The sequence below is a fragment of the Megalobrama amblycephala genome, linkage group LG1, assembly GCF_018812025.1.
Source record: "Megalobrama amblycephala isolate DHTTF-2021 linkage group LG1, ASM1881202v1, whole genome shotgun sequence".
In the NCBI taxonomy this organism is placed as follows: Eukaryota; Metazoa; Chordata; class Actinopteri; order Cypriniformes; family Xenocyprididae; genus Megalobrama; species Megalobrama amblycephala.
Window position 1 is genome coordinate 46,698,677 of NC_063044.1, and position 21,264 is coordinate 46,719,940.

Below are 21,264 nucleotides of genomic sequence, written 5' to 3' on the forward strand. Positions count from 1 at the left end.
GTTCACTTTCAGATTAAAATTAGCCCAAGTTTTACTCACCCTCAAGCCATCCTCAGAGTACAGTATATGACTTTCTTCTTTCTGATGAACACAATTGCAGAAATATTAATAAATATTCTGGCACATCCAAGCTTTATAATGGCAGTGAGCGGGATCAACGAGTATGAGCTGAAGAAAGTGTCTCTATCCACATCCATCATAAACCTACTCCACATGGCTCCGGGGGGTTAATAAAGGCCTTCTGAAGCGAAGCGATGCATTTGTGTAAGAAAAAAAAAATCTATATTTAAAAAGTTAAGAAGTAACATATCTAGCTTCCGCCAGACTTGAATTTTTTTTTAAATATGTATAATTTGGCTTGAGGGTGAATAAAGCTTGGGGTAATTTTCATTTGAAAGTGAACTAATCTTTAATTACAATATCTGAGTTTCTTATATTAATAAATTTGCCATTAAAAAGGTCTTTCTGATTTAGTTTAATGATAAATAAGAGTCCTGCTTCAAAGTTTTAGTGTCTTTCTAAACATTTAGGGGCAGTTTCCTGGACAGGGTTTAAATTAAGCCAGGATAGGCCTTAATTTAGAATAGTTAATCCTGTCTTAAAAAATGGCTTTGTGAAACACAGATTAAGTACAGATTACCAAAACCTAGACTATGGAGTTCCTAACTTAAAATAAACTAGATTAATTTAAAACCAACTGTGCTAATCTGAATTAGCATGAGAGAGGTTGCCTGTAAAACATGGAATGAACCAAGAAACGCTTAATATTGCATGGAACTGAGAAGCAAATCCAAGGAAAACAATGGCAGCAGAAAGACTGCAATTCATAACATTGCTTATTAAGAGACAGTTCTTTTAAAGCAAGCAAAATACATCAGCTGTGAAAAAAAGGAAATGCCTGGAAATCTGTTTGTAATGAATTGTATTTAAAAAGATGAATTATATATAATAATCATATGATTATTAATGCTTTTGTTTTGTCTTTACATAGCAACAAACTAAACATTAACACGTGATAATTGGTGTAATACTGGTTTGATCTAAAGCACTATCATAGCGCTTGCTTGATTATATACAAAAAGGCGATTCTTGTTAGTAGGTCCTCAACCCAAGCACAAGCTCAACACTTCACCACAACGGTAATCTCCAAAAAACACAAACATTAAACAGTAAGATGTCTCTCCATATTCTCATCTTTCTAAAAAAATGCATAAAATAACACTTTTTCAACATTTACTAATTCAGCCCGGTGCAAAGCATGATGGGAAGTGAAAGTCCTGTTTGATTGGGTTACTTTACTTGACTGAAACATGTTATTTCAAAATGAAAACATCAGGTGAGTACTAGTAACCATTTCAAGTAAATTTAACATGAAGCAATCACATTTGAACCAAAAACAATGTGTTAAATCAAAATTGTTTAAATAAAGTGAACAGCACCAAAAAACAACAACAACAAAAAAACAACTATATATATATATATATATATATATATATATATATATATATATATATATATATATATATATATATACACACACACACACACACACACAGAGTGTATATCAATATCGATATATATATCCAAGTAATACATGTGTCTTCTTTGAAACACAACGTTAATCTGAAGTTAAACCTGCCTCCCAGTAGGTTTAATTTAAACCTCAATTTAGTCCTGGAGTAGCTCTAGTCTTCCTCCAGGAAATTAGTTTATTAAACTCTGGACTAGACTAAGTCTAGGACTATTTTAAACCATGACAGAGAAAGCAGATTTCTGTTATCCTGGTTTAAAGGGCCATTTTATTCTAGGACTAGGCTTAATCTCTGTCCAGGAAACCGCCCCTTAAAAATGTCTTTGTACACCTTATGAATGAAAATCTACAAATGAGAATCACTTCTGAATATTTTTATGAAGGTTTTACATAATGAGCTTGTGCATGCTTGTGCATATAGCCAGTGGAAAGAAAGGAAAAAAAAAAGATTAAGAGGTTTACGGCATGTTTCCAGATCAAGTCTCTATAGTCTCCTGGATTTCGTTCCTTCTTGAAATTGTGTGTTTGTAATACTACCTCTTCTGTTGCCTGGTGGAGAGTATAAACCCAGCAGCCAAAGGCCAGGACACTAACAGTCTGATTTACTGACCCATGAAGTGCATGTGAAATTGCTCTGCAGGTGCCGAAAGTCATGGAGGATTTCGACAAAATCCTTGAGGATCACAGCAGCCAATCCACCCAAAAACCACTTTGCTCTGCATTTTATAGACCACCAGTTTGGGTTCCAGCTGAACCAGTTTCTCTGCAAAGCTTTACACGTGTATTAACTAGACATGGATTTTTCCAGCAGAACTGCTGCCAATCACAGCCAATCGGATTTAATGCTTACTATACAGTTATGTAGAACAAAAATTTGGACCAATAAGATGGGTGGGGAAACCAAGCTTCATCATGTCTGGTTAGGATATGTAAGAGAAGGTGCCATGTGTAAACTTTTGTCGAAGTTACCATGACAATAGGTGGCCGTCACAAGTGAATATTAAGGAGACTGTAAGAATCTGAGGCGTACTGTGATATCCCCTTTCATAGTAATAGATGAGAAAAGTGAACAATAGTCTTGGGGTTAAAGAAAATCACACCTGCTAGTCTTCAACCTGCAGATTTTGTAACATTGGTGTTATAAAGCTATTGCCATTGTCAGTCTGCAGAGTAGATGGAACCAAACCGTTTCTTCAGTGACTTCAAACACTAAAAGGAAAGTTTGAGGGGCCACAACACCATTTTCAACTAAAAGTAGAAAACTTTTTTATGCATTTTGGCTGTTTACATGGGAGCCTGAAAATGTGAACTTTTGAAAGCAGGGTTTAAAATGCAGCTTTCTACAACCAGCGGAGAACGAGTTTGTTTGTTTGTAATGTAATTAAATGCCTGGTTATAGTTTATTCATAATACATAATGTATTAAGTAATGTTAATCTATTGAGTCTTATTGTAAAGTGTTATCATATTTTTCAACAACTTTCTCCACCAGAAGTCAGGGTTGTAAGGGTTAGATTCAATACAAACAACTCCTATAAAAAAACTTCACATGCTCACTTTTACAATTTGTAACATTAAAATTACCTGGATTTATTCAAATCAAGTTTTTTCTTTAATATGACTGAACAACTAGACCTTTTCTTATGAAGGTCAATATTAAAGTTTATTCAATTACAAATAACCCACTTAAGGCACCAGTGGTGTTTAGTGCACAGTATGTCATTATTGTACTGCTGGGGGGAAACACGCTTGCCCTGTGGAAGGTTAAAAACATTCACTGTCAGTGCACCACCTCGCAAATTGGTGATGGGAGGAAGCACTCGGGCAGATTTCAAGCATCCATTGGGTGTACAGTATGTTGGAGGTTTCTGAACTCTGAAGATTCTCCCTGAAGGGCAGCGGGCCAAAAGGTCCATAAGAGAGGTAGTAGTTGACCTTCCTTCTTTAAACTGGTTGGTGTGAACTTCAGACAGGAGGAAGACCAGATCCAGTACAGCTCTAGGGGTTTCCACTTTTAGTCTGAACACTTTCCACAGCAAACACTGCATTGCAGATAAGTATGCTCTGAGCAACACTTCTGTAGAAGCTAATGAAGATCAGGGCACTTGTGATGGATGGTCTTTGCTGGAGTGGGTTTCACCAGTAAAGAAGTAACTGACGGTTAGCAAATTGAGGGAAAGGAGGACTAGTAACAACACCTGAAGTGACCCTCTAAAACAACTCATCAGAGATGCATGCAGCATCTCTTCAAATGCCTGCTTATGTTAGCTACACTCTTGGGCTTTCACGCTTAACGTTTCCTTTCGTTCAACATCTTCTTCTAACACCCACAGCCTGGATCATCACCGCCAAGCCCAAATCCCTCCATCCCTGAGCTCTTCTGTCTTGATTCTCGTCATGCAGTCTCTGACTTAAGTCTAGGCGTGTATGGACAAGTGAGAAGCTCTTACCTGTTTGCCTGCCCTATATTTTATTTGTATCCAGCGTCATGTTTTCCATCATGCCTAAAAAAAAGAAAAAAAGAAAAGAAAAAGAAACTCACAAACTGGAGCTACTTCCAGTTTCTTTCTACCATATTGTTCTGAATATAAGACGACCCTGTAAATACTGGTTAAATGTACCGAACACTTTTTGGCATACTATAAAAATAACCTGTAGCCCATCTGAATTGTAACAATTAGGCTATCCATCTCATTGTGAAAACCATGTAGCCTACCACAATTTCTTTAACACTAAAAGTGAAATACAGTATTATTGCAGTTTTGAAATCTGGTTTACCTTCTTTTTACAATCACGTACAGGGGAAGTTTGGTCCCATCAGCGAGGCTTTGATTAAGATAACAAATGACGCCACAGGCTAAGCATGGTGATTGATGAGCCTAAGTCAGGGTCATCGCCTGTTGCCACGGCAGCAAGACTCCGTGACTGACAGTCGGGATAGAAACGTACCCGAGGGGGTGGTGTCAGGGCTGAAATGTCCTTTGCGCTTAAAGATGGAGACAGGTAGAGAAAGGGCAGATGAGGGAGCTGATGGTGTTGTGACAGAGAATGGTCCATTTTATATCCCATAAGAGACTTAGAGAGAGAGTGTGTGAGGGAGAGTGTGGAATAAAATATGCAAGATTGGCTATTAATCTTCTATTGAGGGTATGGGATGTCATGGTTGTAATGTTTGGACGTTTTCACTGGCTCTTGCTGTAATGATTACATGCCTGCAGAATACCTAGTGAGCTGCTTCACTGGCTACTGCCTATGCACAGTTTCCTTTTAAATGGGACCTATTATGCCCATTTTACAAGATGTAATATAAGTCTCTGGTGTCCCCAGATGTGTCTGTGAAGTTTCAGCTCAAAATACCCCACAGATCATTTATTATAGCTTGTCAAATTTGCCTCTATTTGAGTGTGTCCCTTTAAATGCAAATGAGCTGAAGAGGGCGGAACTTTAACAGCTTGAGCTTCGGTTGCTTAACATCAACAAAGCTGGAGAATCTCATGCAGCCAAAATGACAATTGTCAGTAATGGTGTGTAGCTTTTACATTGTTTAAACCGGAGTCGGATACTGATGGAGAGACTCTGGAAAATGGTTAGTAGACAAATGTATGTAGTTGCTGTGGAGTTGATTCAACTCATTGACTAGCATGTGCCATCATGTTAATCTTTTGTGCAAATCCAGCGTTGAACTCAAAGTTCAATGACGAACTGCTTCACAAACGAGGGTTCGTTTGTGAAGCAGTTCGGTGTAAAATTGATGGCATTGAACTTTGAGTGTCGTAACTTTGCAGATGTTGTTTATGCTCTACATTATACACTAACTAAAGTTAAAAAAGTCAAATCATAATCATTCACCCTTTAAGGGCCTCAGACATGTTTTGAGTGCTCTATATAGGTAACAACTTAATGGCTACTGCAGAAATAACGTTCTGCATGTGTTGACTCACAATTGATACTGTAGTAGAGTTTGATGTTAGCATTCTGCGTAATAACCACAAAATACACAGCACACACAAATATGGAGTGAAAGAGTTTATTGATAATCACACCAAACAGTACTTTTCAGTGTTGCACGAAATATATTTCATTATAATTCTATAGCATTTATCTAGCAACTCTTGTCCGTCATATAAAAAGCATTCTGCATGTTCACATACTCAGTATGTGTGAGTACTTTTTCTTTCTCCAAAGAAATTGATACTTTTATTCAGCAACGTTGCACTGAACTGATCAAAAGTGACAGTAAATATTTATATTGATTTATATTTCAAATAAATGCTTTCATTTTATTAACTTTCTGTTCATCAAATATTCCTGGGAGAAAAAAAATGGTTTCCACAGAAATATTAAGCAGTACGACTGTTTTCAACATATTTCAGGCAGACAGGGAAAACCAAAACAAAAACACAATAATTCATCATCCTCTAAACCTTAATTCTCAATAAGAACTTCTGTAGACATCTGGCAGAAATAAAGTCAATCTGTGAAGCTGTAATGCTGTTTTTGGAGTTGTTTAATCATCCTCTGCTGAGATCTTGTGAGATTTAATGTTTTCTTTTATCTTTAGTTGATTTCATCTAAGGCTGTGACTGGAAGTCATTTGTAGTTCTTGTTTCTCTTTTATTCAGTGATTCTGCTTGTTAACAGCAGGTGTTCATCAGTGTCAGAATTCACTCATTTGTTTTTATTCTCTCTGTCAAGTGGACTATAGTATTAAACTAATGTAGTGAATAATGAATGAGGGTATGATTTGGAACACAGCCTCTGAGTGTCGACTTTGAGGGCTGTTAATTCACAGTACATTGCTGTAGGCTACTTTTTGAAAACGACAAAGAATGCATTTTTTTCTATGGTATATTACTGTAAAAACAGTATGTTACCAGAATTTAGCCACATTTTTAACAGTGTAACTAGGAACACAGACGAGCAGGCAGACAGGGAAAATCAAACACAACCTGACACAAAATTTTTATAATCAGCATTTTTTCTGGCATCATGTATTTATTTTTTTCACTCGCTCTTCATTCTGGGATTGCCTTCTGTGAAGAAAACATGCAGTGCTGACCTAGAATTTGAAAAAAAAAAAAAGGTATTTTGGCATAATTATGCTGTCAACCTTTTGAACTAGTCTTCGTGTCTCTGCCTGTTAAGCCTAAAATACTGCCTTCGTAGGCGGCTCAGAAGGATTTGGAACAGAGCAAGGGTCTCTGACTCATAATGACTCTACTGAGTGATATCTTATGCTGCATTTGAGAGCACAGTATTATAATATTTTAATGAAGCCTGTTTTTGAGGTGTCACAGCTGAGCATGAACTGTAGTTGAACTAGGAAAAGGAAAGAAAACTAGAAAAAAAAAAAAACATTTAAGTTGCTTAAATCCACAAATAAGCAAATAAATGGAAGAGGGCATTAAATGAGTGGAAGAGAGTAAGTGAATTATCTATGGATGAATCCACACGGACACTGTCTGAAATGACAGTAACACTGGATGCACAGAAATAAACAAAAATAATGAATGTTTGAAAGATTATTTCTCTGTTGACTTATCACTTTCTTCTTCTGTACTAGTTTTAAGCTTTATTGTCTAGAATACTCTGTTCATACTTTCCCTCCTCAGACCTTTAATTAGTGCTAGTCAAGCACATATAACTACAATAACATTTATGACAGAGGTGATAAAAATTAAATTGGGTAATGTTGCATGTCCAGTAATGGTCTTTGTTTAATTGGATGTAAAGATGATGAAGTTTAACTAAACCTGTCTTTGACCGTGTCTGCGTGTGACTGTGTGAATTTGTGTTTCCGCTGTGTACCTGTTTCGTCAGTGGTATGAATTATGAATTATTCACCCCATCACTGTTAATGCTCCGTGAAGCAAAGTGCTCACCCTGCAACTCTACAGATTTTTATAAACATAACTGCCGGTAAACACCCTGCCCATACCCCCTCTTTTCCATCCTGTGACAATCCACTGCAGAACGGAAATCGATTTAGGGGAACAAAACAGAACCACATCACAATAAAAATGGTCAGAACGCTTCAGTCCTCTTTGGCTTTGATAAAAGTGCTTAACTGGTTCTTAACGCTCCTGATTTAAATTTTCCCATCATTGCTCCATCCTCCGGCGAGCTGCTGGGGCGGAATGGGAATTCGTCTGAGGAGATAAGTGTTGTATCACCTGCTTATATCATATTAGTGGAAATAGTGCTCTGGTACAATTACTGTGGTAATCAGAAAACAGGTTTCCTACTTAGCCTTTTTTATTCTATTATGTGGGAGAAAGAGGTGGTATTTTGAGATATTTTCTCTCTGTAATTTTCACTGATGGCTGAAAGTTACTTTCTTCTCACTGGTGTTTTGAGATATGAAACAACTGACAGCTTTAGACATGATGGTTGTTGTGGAGGTGTTATGACTGCAGCAATTTAAAGGGATAGTTCACACAAAAATGAAGATTCTGTCATCATTTACTCACCCTCATGTCCTTTTAAACCCTGTGTGACTTTGAAGAATGTTGGAAACCAGTTTGGTGCTCAGTGACTTCCATTGTATGGACGAAAAACATTTCTCAAAATATCCTTTATTGTTCCACAGAAGAAAGAATGTAATACAGGTTTGGAACAACATGAAGGTGAGTATGATGACATAATTCTTTTTTTTTTTTTTTTGTGAACTATACCTTTAAAGTTTTCCATTTACTGAAAGGTAAAGTGGTTAAGTAAATTTGGAGAGTTTAATGGAGGCCTACTTGCAAACTTTGAGTTTCTTGACCTTTTTTTTTTTTCTCTTTCGTTTCCTGAGTTGAATTTGTGTGTGAACGATGATGCCATAAAAATGTCAGCGTGTCATTGATTTTGTGATGGTGTGATTGACCATGTGGAATCATGAGGCTGAGCAGGTTTGGGTGGCAGACTGTCAAAAATATCCTGGCATTATGCCATTAGCCGCAAGGCACTGGCACTCGCTGTCCAGAATGAGGATGTAATGCGTCTGGACTCACTTCTCTTCCACTCAAATGCTAGATCTACTCAACAGCCATGGACTTTTTCTGCTCTCCTCTGCTCACTGCATAAATAAAAAATTGTGTGGTAGAACTTTTTAAAAATAAAGACAAAACTTTTTTTGAGTTAAGTTGAATTCATTTGCTGAATTATTTTAAGCAAATGCCTTGACAAACTTAAAATATCAAGCTGCCATGAACTGAAATCTGCCATCATTGTAACAAGTACTTATTTAGATTATGATTAACTTTAAAACAATTTATATAATTAAGATGAATAAAATTTTCTATGAGATTTTTCTCCAAGTTGTTTACAGTGTTTTTTAGTTTTTATTTCATGTTTTACCAATAATAATTAAAATAACCAATAATCACCCTCAGTTTTTATGAGTACATGTATGAGATTCTTTCTTCTGTTGAACACAAAGGAAGATATTTTAAAGAATGTTGGTAATCAAACAGTTGACGGTATCCGTTGACTATAGTAGGAAAAAAACAATACTATGGAAGTCAATGGGTGCCATCAGCTGTCTGGTTACCCACATTCCTCAAAATATCTTCTTTTGTGTTCAACAGAAGAAAGAAACTCATAAAAATTGAGGGTGAGTAAGTGATGACAAAATTTTTATTTTTGGGTGAACTATCCCTTTAAGTTAAAAGAAAACTGCAATAATAATGTCATTTATTTATTTAATATAAGAATCATTTTTACATTGTTCTTTATTTCTAACTCTTTCTTGTCCTAGAACATCTACAGCAATAACTTAAACTGAGATTTTATCCTATGGAAACATAACAGACACTTCATAAAAGCCACTTTAGAGATAAACACACACTATAAAGTGGAATTAAAGAGTGGAGGAGGGCCTGGAGACTGCGAATGAAATGAGGAAATGATGGCATCCATGTTTGAAGAAGATAATCCATGTGGCGGGCGACAAGGGAGATAAAAAACACCAGGACGGTGACTGATAAGACTCAGAGACATCGCAGAGCACTTCCAGGTCTTCAGTTGGAAAAAGGCAAAAACATTATGCTCCTGGCACACCAGTTGAAACTTCTCCAGATTTGAGGATGACTTAGTGTGAACATTTGCAGAAAAGACCGCATTTCTCTCTGTGGGATTAAGACCCCTGGGGTAGTCTTTATTTTTGCAATTTCAGTGATAAATATCCTGTCAGTCATATAGCCAATCTGCATACTACATGATCAGTCAGAAAATAAAAAACAAAAATCGAGGGTGCAAATACAAGGTGATCAGCTCCACAGGGAGCATTCATAATGTGCACTGTTAACACAGTAGTTAGCAGTCGAGAAGACCACTCCAAATAGCATCTAATCATGGACCCCATAAATATTCAGATTAACCTGATTTATTCATACATCTATATTCTTAAACGAAACCTTGACCTTGAGCGAGAGAGAGAGAGAGCAGCTAAACAACTAGATGTAAATCAGCGTGACCTTTTGTGAACATCAAGTTGTACTTTATCTCCTACTGCTTTCCCTAAATATGATTATCTTAATGTATTCATCATATTCTTACAGTCGACCCGGCACACATTCACCTGTCAGAGATGGCACAATAGAGCCCTGCCACAGTCAAGCTTCTCTTGCCTACAGCCGTATCACAGAAGCGCTTGCGCTAATAGCACCTCTGTCTATGTCATTAAAAGCAATGTGCATCACTCAAACCAGGTCACGCCATTTTGTTCTAGAACACTCGAACCGCTTCCTTTCTTTGAATGTTTAATGAGAATTCTTTTTTCTTATTCACAGAAGCGCACAATCCAGCTAATGAGCTTGATTTTACTCACACAGGCGCTTATACATAAACATTCACATCTCAAATACGCGCTTCTGAAGATGTCACAAATGCGACATGGTTGTGAGCTTGCAAGTTAATTGAAAGTGTGTTTAATAACATGTACTGTATTATCAGTAACCTGATGACCTTGAGGTAACAGAGGTTGTCTAATCTTGACATGAAAACACCAAACTTAAGGACTAATGGAAGGTTTCTTTTCTTTGGAGAGAGAAAATGGAAAAAGAGGCATCTTTTTGAGTTTCATTACTTGTCTAAATTGGTTTAATGGTTTTTAAGGCTATTAAGAAAGCATTTAATGTGTGTGCTAACCTCTTAAGCCTTCACAAATGTTTTGCTGGTTTTCTTTTAGTTCAGAGAGACATCCTTGGTCAATAATAGCAAATGACTATTGGCATGTTTACAATGATTCTGAATGTTAAAACGCTAGTCGCTAAGTGGTAATGACAGTACACCTTTATTCCAAACAACAGCAGTCATAATGACTTATTGACTATTTTAAAGGGTGATGTTTACTGTGTGCTTTGTATCTCATTATTCTGTGAGAAATTTTTAGTAGATGTCATTTTAGTAGATGCTAAGTATTTTGTTTAGCTTCTGCTAAATCCTGCTAAAACCTCATTTTGCAAGACAGCGATTAGTAGGCACCTTCAAATTGCGGCTTTTGTTATGGAGGTTTTAGTTATTTGGATTAAATTTTTCATTATTAGCTCATTGTCAAAGCTGTATGGTAAATCCTAAAGGGATGGTCTGGTTCCAAAGAGATGTCTTTGGTTTTATGAGGAAAGACAGCTTTAAGTTGCTGGTGCTATATCCCTATTTAATAAGCTGCAAGCAGTCTTAAGCGGAAATCCTTGCTGCTGTTTGTCTTGTCAGTTAAAATTAAATTGAATTTGTAACAGAGAGCAAGAAAAGAACTGAAGCTGTCAGTCAGTCCAGGAAATGAGGACTATATGGCCTACTGTGTCTTGAGCATTCATTTCCCTCTGTCTTAACTCTCTCTCTCTCTCTCTCTCTCTCTTTATCTCTGAAGGGTGATCTCTGCTAGCGCTAGCTCAGGCATGAAGGATGAGACTGAATATTCATGTCGATTTTGTGGGCTGTGGTCTGGCAGCTGCAGGCTATGGTGATTTATCTTGAATGTCTCTGTGTGTGTACAGACATGCTGTAAAGAGAAACCTTCTCAATCATTCATCCATCCATCAAGCTCCTACACTAGATAGAAGCGGCTCTTTTGCAGATCTCAGATCAGGTGGGCAGCATTGTCCACATCAATGTCTTTGGCAAGATACGGTGTCAAAGCAGCTTTCCCAAAACAGCTTCACGCTTGTTTTTGAGGGAAGACCAAAAGCTTTCAACACTTGTTTTTCAGTCAGTTAATTGCAGCTCTGATAGACCATCTCTAGCCTTAATTATAGCATCTCTCAAACAAAATAATCACAAATTTTAGCTAAAAGCAGAAAGAAAGAAAGAAAGAAAGAAAGAAAGAAAGGGATTTAAGTGTTGGGTTTTGTAAAGGTGGTGGTCTCTTTGCACCTCATTGCTCTGAAATGGCTGTATTTGTCTCTGCTCAGTCTGCTGTGTAAAAATCCTTCATTGGCAAATGAATATAAATGCACCCAGCCCTCCATTTTTTCTCCTCCATGTCTGCTGAATGGGGAACATTGGGGTTGTTCTATCACTCTTTCCTTGAGGGCTATAATGTGGAAGGGCTCTGAAGGGTGACGGCGAGATTCACTTTGCATCCTGGAATCAGATGTTATCTAGTTCTCACAGACTCACAGTATTTTCTCTAATAATCTGAGCCAGAAGTCATATCTTAAGATAAAGATGCTGCACAGTTCTAATGTTCTCATGTTCCTCAAACAAACAAGTCTGAAACTCCATTTCACATATGTCTGTTAGTCTGATGAACAGCGATTATAGCCAGCATTTTTGATAATTTTCACAAAACTTTCAAGGCAGAATATTTTGTTGTATGAATATCTGAACATGCAATATATCAAAAGAAAGAACAGACCCTCTGCTTTTAAACAAACAAACAATATAGATATATTGAACAAAAAGCCGAGAAAAGACTACAACGTGCATAAGCAATTCTTTTATCGATTATTTCTGCTCAGTTTTTCCCTGTGTTTTCATCTGGAGATTCAGTACTTGGAAAATGCTGTCAATAGCGGGGAAGCGTTGTCTCATAAATGACGGAAAGTTCCATTAAAGAGTTAAAGGGTTGGTTCATCTAAAAAAATCACAATGTCCTTTCAAACCTGTAAAGTTTCTTTCTTCTGCAGAACACAAAAGGATAATGTACTGGTCGATCTTTTCTGTGCTATTATAATGCATAGGGACTAAAGCTTTCAAGCTTCCAAAAGGACTAAAAGGCAGCATTAAAGCAGTATGAAAGAAGTCCACATGACTTCTACACAATAATCTAGTCTTCTGAAGCCATATCACAGCTTTGTGTGAGTAAGAGTCTTTCAATAGAGCAGAATTTTGGCTGATTTTCTTCATATATATATACGTCTACCCTAACTCTCCTTTTACACATTCATGCAAGGCCATGAAAGAAGTACACTATATTGCCAAAGTATTTGGACACCCCTCCAAATCATTGAATTCATGCTTTCCAATCACTTCCATGGCCACAGGTATATAAAATGAAGCACCTAGGAATGCAGACTGCTTCTACAAATTTTTGTGAAAGAATGGGTTGCTTTCAGGAGCTCAGTGAATTCAAGTGTAGGACCGTGATAGGTTGCCCCCTGTGCAATAAGTCCATTCGTGAAATGTCCTCACTACTAAATATTCCACGGTCAACTGATAACAAAGTGGAAGCAATTGGGAACAACAGCAACTCAGCCACGAAGTGGTAGGCCACGTAAAATCACAGAGCGGGGTCAGCGCATGCTGAGGCGCACAATGCGCAGAAGTCGCCAACTTTCTGCAGAGTCAATAGCTACAGACCTCCAAACTTTGTGTGGCCTTCAGATTAGCTCAAAAACAGTGCGTAGAGAGCCTTATGGAATGGGTTTCCATGGCCGAGCAGCTGCATCCAAGCCTTACATCACCAAGTGCAATGCAAAGCATCGGATGCAGTGGTGTAAAACACGCCGCCACTGGACTCTAGAGCAGTGGAGACGTGTTCTCTGGAGTGACGAATCACGCTTCTATGTCTGGAAATCCGATGGACGAGTCTGGGTTTGGCGGTTGCCAGGAGAACGGTACTTGCCTGACTGCATTGTGCCAAGTGTAAAGTTTGGTGGAGGGGGATTATGGTGTGGGGTTGTTTTTCAGGGGTTGGGCTTGGCCCCTTAGTTCCAGTGAAAGGAACTCTTAATGCTTCAGCATACCAAGATATTTTGGACAATTTCATGCTCCCAACTTTGTGAGAACAGTTTGAGGATGGCCCCTTCCTGTTCCAACATGACTGCACACCAGTGCACAAAGCAAGGTCCATAAAGACATGGATGAGTGAGTTTGATGTGGAGGAACTTGACTGGCCTGCACAGAGTCCTGACCTCAACCCGATAGAACACCTTTGGAATGAATTAGAGCGGAGACTGTGAGCCAGGGCTTCTCGTCCAACATCACTGCCTGACCTCACAAATGCACTTCTAGAAGAATGGTCAAAAATTCCCATAAACACTCCTAAACCTTGTGGAAAGCCTTCCCAGAAGAGTTTAGGCTGTTTTAGCTGCAAAGGGTGAGCCAACTCCATATTAAACCCTACCGTTTAAGAATGGGATGTCATTAAAGTTCATGTGCACGTAAAGGCAGACATCCCAAAACTTTTGGCAATATATTGTATGTCCAGTTTGTGAATTTTATCTTTTGAATCTGGTCTTTCCAGTAAATCAAAGCCCTTCTGAATGATTCATTATTTGCTATTAGTCAGTCTCATTTGGTTCTTGACTGGAAGGACAGATTATTATATCAATAATGATTTAAATTTCAGCCTGTCCCTCCCACAAAGCTATCATCACATGACTTCAGAAGAATGTAGTTGCCTGGACCACTTTTATAATACTTTTACTTTCCTTTTGAAAGTATGAAAGCTACCCATTCATTTTAACTACATGAAAAAGAGTAGCAGTCTTCAAAATGTCTTCCTTTGTGTGTCAAAAAACTCATTTCAATAACGCTTTGCAATAAGGTTGCATTAGTTAACATTAAAAATACTTTAGTTAACATGATCTAAGAATTAACAATAATTCAGCATTTACTAATCTTAGTTAATGTTAATTTCACATTTACTAACACCTTATTAATCTCAAATGTTGTATTTGTTGACATTAGTTAATGCTCTGTGAGTTAACATGAACAAACAATGAACAACTGGATTTTCTAACATTAAAGGGTTAGTTCACCCAAAAATTAAAATTCTGTCAATAATTATTCACCCTCATGTCATTCCAAACCACTGATTTGAAACAAAAGATTTGTAAAGCTTCGAAGCTTCATGAAGCAGTGTTTTGAAATCGCCCATCACTATATTGTTGAATAAAGTTGCTATTTTGTTATTTTTGGAGCAAAAAAAGTATTCTCATCACTTCATAACATTAAGGTTGAAACACTGTAGTCACATGAACTTAAATTTTAAATATGTTTTTAGTAGCTTTCTGGGCATTGGAAAAGAGAGTGTTATTGCTGGTGATGCAGGACTCACTGAGCCATCGGATTTGATCAAAAATATCTTAATTTGTGTTCTGAAGATGAACGAAGGTCTTACGGGTGTAGAACAACATTAGGGTGAGTAATTAATGACAGAATTTTCATTTTTGGGTGAACTATCCCTTTAATAAAGATTCATAAATACTGTAGCAAATGTGTTGCTCATTGTTAATTCATGTTAGTTAATGCATTAACTAATGTTAATAAATGAGACCTTATTGTAAAGTGTTACACTAATTTCTTTGTACTGCATCTGTGGCATACTGCCATTTACCACAGGGAAACGCATTATGCTACATACAATACTAATGGCAGAATATGTGGCATATGAAAATTGAAGCCTTTAATTTGCAGCACTGCAAAAAATGTTTCAATATGCAACCATCAAACCTTTTTCAAAAGTAAACACTTCAAAATTACAGTCTTGGCTACAAAAACAAAAAAATTCATTGAACACAGTCTCAAACCTTTATAATTACTAACCAATATATTAATTATAGTCATCTGTAATATTTAAACTCTCATCATGACCAGTTAAAAAAGTAAATCCACTTAGTTTTGTTTGGTATCTCTGCAAGGAATACCAGGAGGGCACATGAGGGACAGGATATGAATATTGTATGTGATATGTAAACCACTGTTGATGTGGAGCAGCATCCATTCTGCAAACTCCACCCACAGGAATTATATCAATGTCTTATAACCAGAAGTTCATCCACCTAGAGAATATTCCCATCTCAGGAGGATGATTCAGACAGCTTTACAGCTCAATATATACACATTTTTTATACTAAATTATGAATGAAAGTTTAAGAAATATACAAGCTTCACATTAATGCTTTATACTCTCTGGCCAAATCTGCCCGCTTTCATTATTAGTGTATCTAGAGTAAATAAATGGAATTTATACACAGATCAACAGCATGAAATCAAATTATTTATTTTATTTTTTTTATTTTTTTCTCACTCTCCCTCTTTTCAGGTGTTTACACGTTATGGGAAGTGTTACATGTTTAACGCTGCCGAAGAGGGGAAGACTTTGAGGACCACAATGAAAGGAGGCACAGGCAATGGCCTGGAAATCATGTTGGACATCCAGCAAGATGAATACCTTCCTGTGTGGGGAGAAACAGGTACACACACATACACACACACAGTCAACCCTGATCACACTATGTGCACTTGAGCTTTCCCAGAGCTCTCCCTTGCTAAACATCTCTCCTCATTCGCAGGAGAAACTCAGATTGTCTTACAGGTGTCTGATTAGGACAAGGTTTTGTCAGCGCTTTCAGTGTGATGCCATCCCCAGGGACACAGTGAATATTTGCCAGAGACACACACCTTGAAGAACAGCTGTGATGCTGTAATGGTGTAGACAAATCCAGTGGGATTCATTATCAAATAGAGGTTCTTGCATCCTGTTGAACTGATCTGATGCATCTACACTTCTCAGAACAGTAGTACACAAAAAACTTCACTTTTTTTGATTAGCATTGTGAAACCCAAGGAAAGCACAGCTTCCCTCGTAGTGTGTACGATATTTCAAAGGAGATGAAAGCCTTTAAGGATTAAGAGAGCGGCATTGAGAATTCCCAGCAAAAGATTCATTAGCATTTGAAAGGTTACAAGTTTAGCTGAAGCTGAATTCTAATTTATTCCGAGAAATATCGACATACTTTTTCCAACAATGAACAAAAAGAATCAGAGCGTAATGACTATACATTTCATCAGCTGTTTTGAAAGAGTGGCCTTTAAAGCAATGGCACGAATTGTACCACGGCTTTATCGCTGCTTCAGGGCTGATATGTAAATCTTTTTCTTCACATAACTGTGAAGGATATGGACAATAACCAGATATATCTTCTACAATTCCTATATTCTGTAGATCTGATCTATGGCCTATTTTACGCATCTGTTGTCAGATCAGCTATTTGGGCAGAGTCCATAAGTGATACAGTATATTGAATTCTCGTTCTCTTCCTCACATACAAATTTGCCACATTGATGATGTACACAAGAACCAATGAAGTTTGTGCATATTTTTGTTTGCTCCTCCTCTTTTCTCCTTATATGGTGTCCAATGTGCTCACTGCTCTCCACTGCTCTTAGGCCGAGTGTCCACCAAAGCGTTTTTAGCCGGCTGAAAACGCTAGGCGCTCTGCTGAAAATGCCTAGCTGTGTGCCCTTGAGAGTACAGCAGGGTTTTTTTCAGTTGAGTGGCTTTGCTTGCTATTATACGGAATATCCGCAGAAGTGTTACTAGTATCTCATTTCACAGATAGTTTGTTTCTGTACTGTTTCAATATAAAAATGTCGATACATGTAAAGTATTCTCGCTGGCTCTTGTTTTAAATAATTTTGTTCCATTATTATTGTCGTTGTCATCTGTTGACATTGTACAAGAAGAATGTGGTGATTGGTCGGTGCTGTATTTGCCCCGCCCCTCCTCCTCTGTGATTGGACGATTGGAAAAATGACAGTGATTAGCACTGCGTTTTACCCAATATTGAACACTCTTCAACTCTCGGAGACCGGTAAAAAATGCTGTAAGACTTGATTTTCCTGCTAAACAAAAACAGAGATCAAGCATCCGCAATAAAGCAATAAAACTAATCTGGAAAAAGATATCAAAGAAGTAGTAAAGGACAACGCCTTGCCCTTACCCCAAAAGGACAATGCCACCCCCCCCCCCCCAACCAAACACACACACACACACAAACACACCTTCCCTTCCCCCTGACGTAAGTCACTGAAAGTTCTTCAAGACATATAATGTAACTTGTGTATTTATTGTTTTTCCCTTTTCATTTTAAACGTCTCAGTGCGATTGGTAAAACGGTCTCAATTTCACAGCAGTCACTGGTATTATGAAGAAGATTGAAAACTAAGGAAAATTCTGTCCTCTTTTTGGGTGGTGCCTTTGTGAAAACCCACTCCTCTTCCCCCAAAACAGGTGTTGGTGTAGTAAATATTTATAACCTTTTATGTTCTGGTCTGTATATAAGGTAAATTGCAAAGCAGTCATGTGGGATCTTCTGTAGCCAGAAACCCCCATGCAGAGATGGGTGCTGTGTGTATATGCATTTCTTCGAGTAATTATGCATTTATCATTTCTGAATTGGCTTCTAATTGTCTAACTGTAATGTAATTGGCATGATACATTTTTACTTATACTTTTACAAATAAAATGTTATATTTGGTTTATTCTGTATTATTCTTAATTCATTATTTCTAGTAGATCAAAGCAAAGGTATTACCTCAAATCTGTGTTCAGGATTGTTCATACGAAAGGTTTAATAGATGGAGCATGGGGCACATCAATTAAGTCCATTTCGATTTCTGACAATCACTGCCTTAAATAAGTTGCAGTTTTCATAAATATATAAAAACTATGCTTTTTGTTACGAGTAAGCAGAGCGCGACCGACGTAAAGGTAGATATTTACCCTGCATCCAATGTTTAAGATCAGAACTGATGAGTTTGTGTCCGGGAAGAGCATTTAATTCGGCCGAAATGACTCTTCTAAAGAGATACCGGGACTGCAGTGAACGAAATAATTGAAGATGTAAGGTAATCAGAATAATCAAAAAACTAAATTAATACATAACAAATGATTAATTTCTAGTTGGAAACACAACCTAAAAGTAATAATCATTTGAAATTGGAGTCAGATTAAACGAGTGAAATTGAACATTCAGAGGTGCTGAAAAGGCATACACGCGTTAACCTTAGCCCAGGCCGTCGGACTCTGTTTTTGGGGCGATGGGGGGGTTCCTTACAACGCTGAGCTCTCAGCGCTTCAGCGTGAAATAGACTCTCAGCGCCTTGTTATGCTCCTGGCATAAAACGCAGCATTCCCATTGAAAACAATCAGAAAAATATGCAAGCCTCGGAAAAAACACTGTTGGACACACGGCCTTATTCTCATGCTTATCATTAGAGCACCAGATTTGAATTGTATGAAGATGTTCAGTGTTATAATGTTTTAGTCTGTTCCTCACACAAAGCTATCATATGGTTTCAGAAGACTCTGAATATTCCTCATTTGGACCACTTTTATGGTTCTTTTATGTGCTTTTTGGAGCTTGAGAGCTACTTTCCTCTCATTCCACATCCAATCCTCTGTTGTGTTCCATATCCAGTAAATGTTTATTTTTGGATAAACTTATCCTTTGATTTTGCTCCGGAAAAGCAGTTTTCATTTGTTATTCATTCATTTATTTTAGGACATTTGGATAAAAGTCATAAAATGTTCTTTGTACAGAAAATAACAAGTTATTTATGTAATGGAAAGTTTAACTTATCATTATTCAACAAAATAAAATTTCAAGTTTCATTGTTTTTTTGTTTTGTTTTGTTTTTTAAATAGGTGTTTTCGTTATAAGGTGTTTTTTGGACATAAAGAAGAAACACAAAAATGCAGTTTATGTTTTTCACAGCTGTTCTTAAAGGATTAGTCCACTTTTAAATAAAAATTTCCTGATAATTTACTCACCCCCATGTCATCCAAGATGTCCATGTCTTTCTTTCTTCAGTTGAAAAGAAATTAAGGTTTTTCATGAAAACATTCCAGGATTTTTTTCCATATAGTGGACTTCAATGGGCACCAAACAGTTGAAGGTCAAAATTAGTTTCATTGCAGCTTCAAATTGTTCTACACGATCCCAGACGACAAATCATGGTCTTATCTAGAGAAACCATCGTTCATTTTCTAAAAAAAAAAAAAAAATTACAATTTTATACATTTTAACCATAAATGCTCATCTTGAACTAGCTCTCTTCTTCTTCTCTATTAGAATTCCAGCATTGTAGACACTGCTAAGTGTATTACTGCCCTCCACAGGTCAAAGTTTGAACTAAATTGTCATATACAATATGCTAATTCAATAGTATATAACTATATGGAGAACTATATGGAGAAAAATCCTGGAATGTTTTCATCAAAAACTTTAATTTCTTTTTGACTGAAGAAAGAAGGACATGAACATCTTGGATGACATGGGGGTGAGTCAATTATCAGGAAAATTTAATTTAAAAGTGAACTAATCCTCTAACAAACATTTTTTTTTTCTAGTTTCAATGGGGACCACTGCACAAAAAGATATTTGAGGAATTCTGTACAGTAGCTGGGATTCATCCTGTTTAAATTGAAAGGGAGGGATAGAAGGAAAGTCAAAAGATCACCAGCTGTATTGTTTACTTTCTGCGTTTTCATGATCAAAAAGTCATTACCTAACAAAGTTTTTGGAGGGCCATGGGGAAAGAGATGGAGAAATTGAAAATGGAAGAGATGAAGAGGAAGTGTGCGCTTGCATATGTAATATTATAAATGTGCTACGTCGCACTGAAAAATGTTGGCACAATGCACAAGGAAGATGACACATCTGAAGCAGAGAAAGAGCCAGTGATAAACTTGCCATCATCTTTTTCAAATTTAAGACATGGAGAGAGATCCCTGAGCCTCACTGAATAAATGTGCGGCCAATCCGTCATTCTGTCTGCCGGTTTCCAACTCTGATGAATGCAGAGTGATGAAGAATGTATTCACTTTGAAAGAAGAAATGGGGAGATAAACAGTATATTATGTAGAGCAAGATTCAGTGTGCTTGAACGGGAAGATTTTTGTGTGTATTGTTTTTTGGATGCAGTGGTGAAGCTCAGCAGTACCATAAATCCAGTCAAAAGTTTGCTACTTTGCCTTTTTTTTTCAGAACATTTTGCATTCCCTTCTCTCATTTCACTTCTCCTTCCTCTTCATGTTTGTGTCATGCTTCTAAATTAGAGCCTTCATACTGAAAAAAATTACTTTAATTATCTTTCCTTGTAGTAATCTTGGATTCTGAAGTACTTAATCTTTCCTGGAAGATAAACATGTCTTCATCTCTCTTAATATGTGTAAAGGATAGTCCATGACTAGGTGTACAATAAACTGTTATAATGCACGATGCGGAGGCAAAAAACTACCCAACGTGAAGCATTTAATACATGCTTAGCCATAGATTATCTCCCTAATACCATGGTCACTTGTCGGCTTGGACAAGTTAAAGCTGCCATTGATGTTTGCAGAATTTCACTGGATGGATAAAAATGAGTCACTGTAAGTTGGTTACATTTCATTAGTTATTTTAGGGTTGTTAAATATACAAATCTGAAGTAAAACAAAAGGAGCACTGTAAGATTGCATTTATTTCAATGAATTAAGAGAAAGAGAGAGACCTTGCATGTGTGAATCATCGTATATGC

The 21,264-nt window shown here is 37.1% G+C and overlaps 1 protein-coding gene across 3 annotated transcripts in view; it reads left to right on the forward strand.

Annotated features, from left to right (window-relative positions):
* Positions 1 to 21,264, forward strand: part of asic2 (acid-sensing (proton-gated) ion channel 2) — a 432,822-nt gene that overhangs the window by 367,699 nt on the left and 43,859 nt on the right. For all 3 annotated transcript variants that reach the window (XM_048196722.1, XM_048196731.1, XM_048196715.1), the window contains one exon: positions 16,004 to 16,154. In XM_048196722.1, the coding sequence (XP_048052679.1) occupies positions 16,004 to 16,154 (151 nt within the window). The remainder of the gene's footprint in view (positions 1 to 16,003; positions 16,155 to 21,264) is intronic.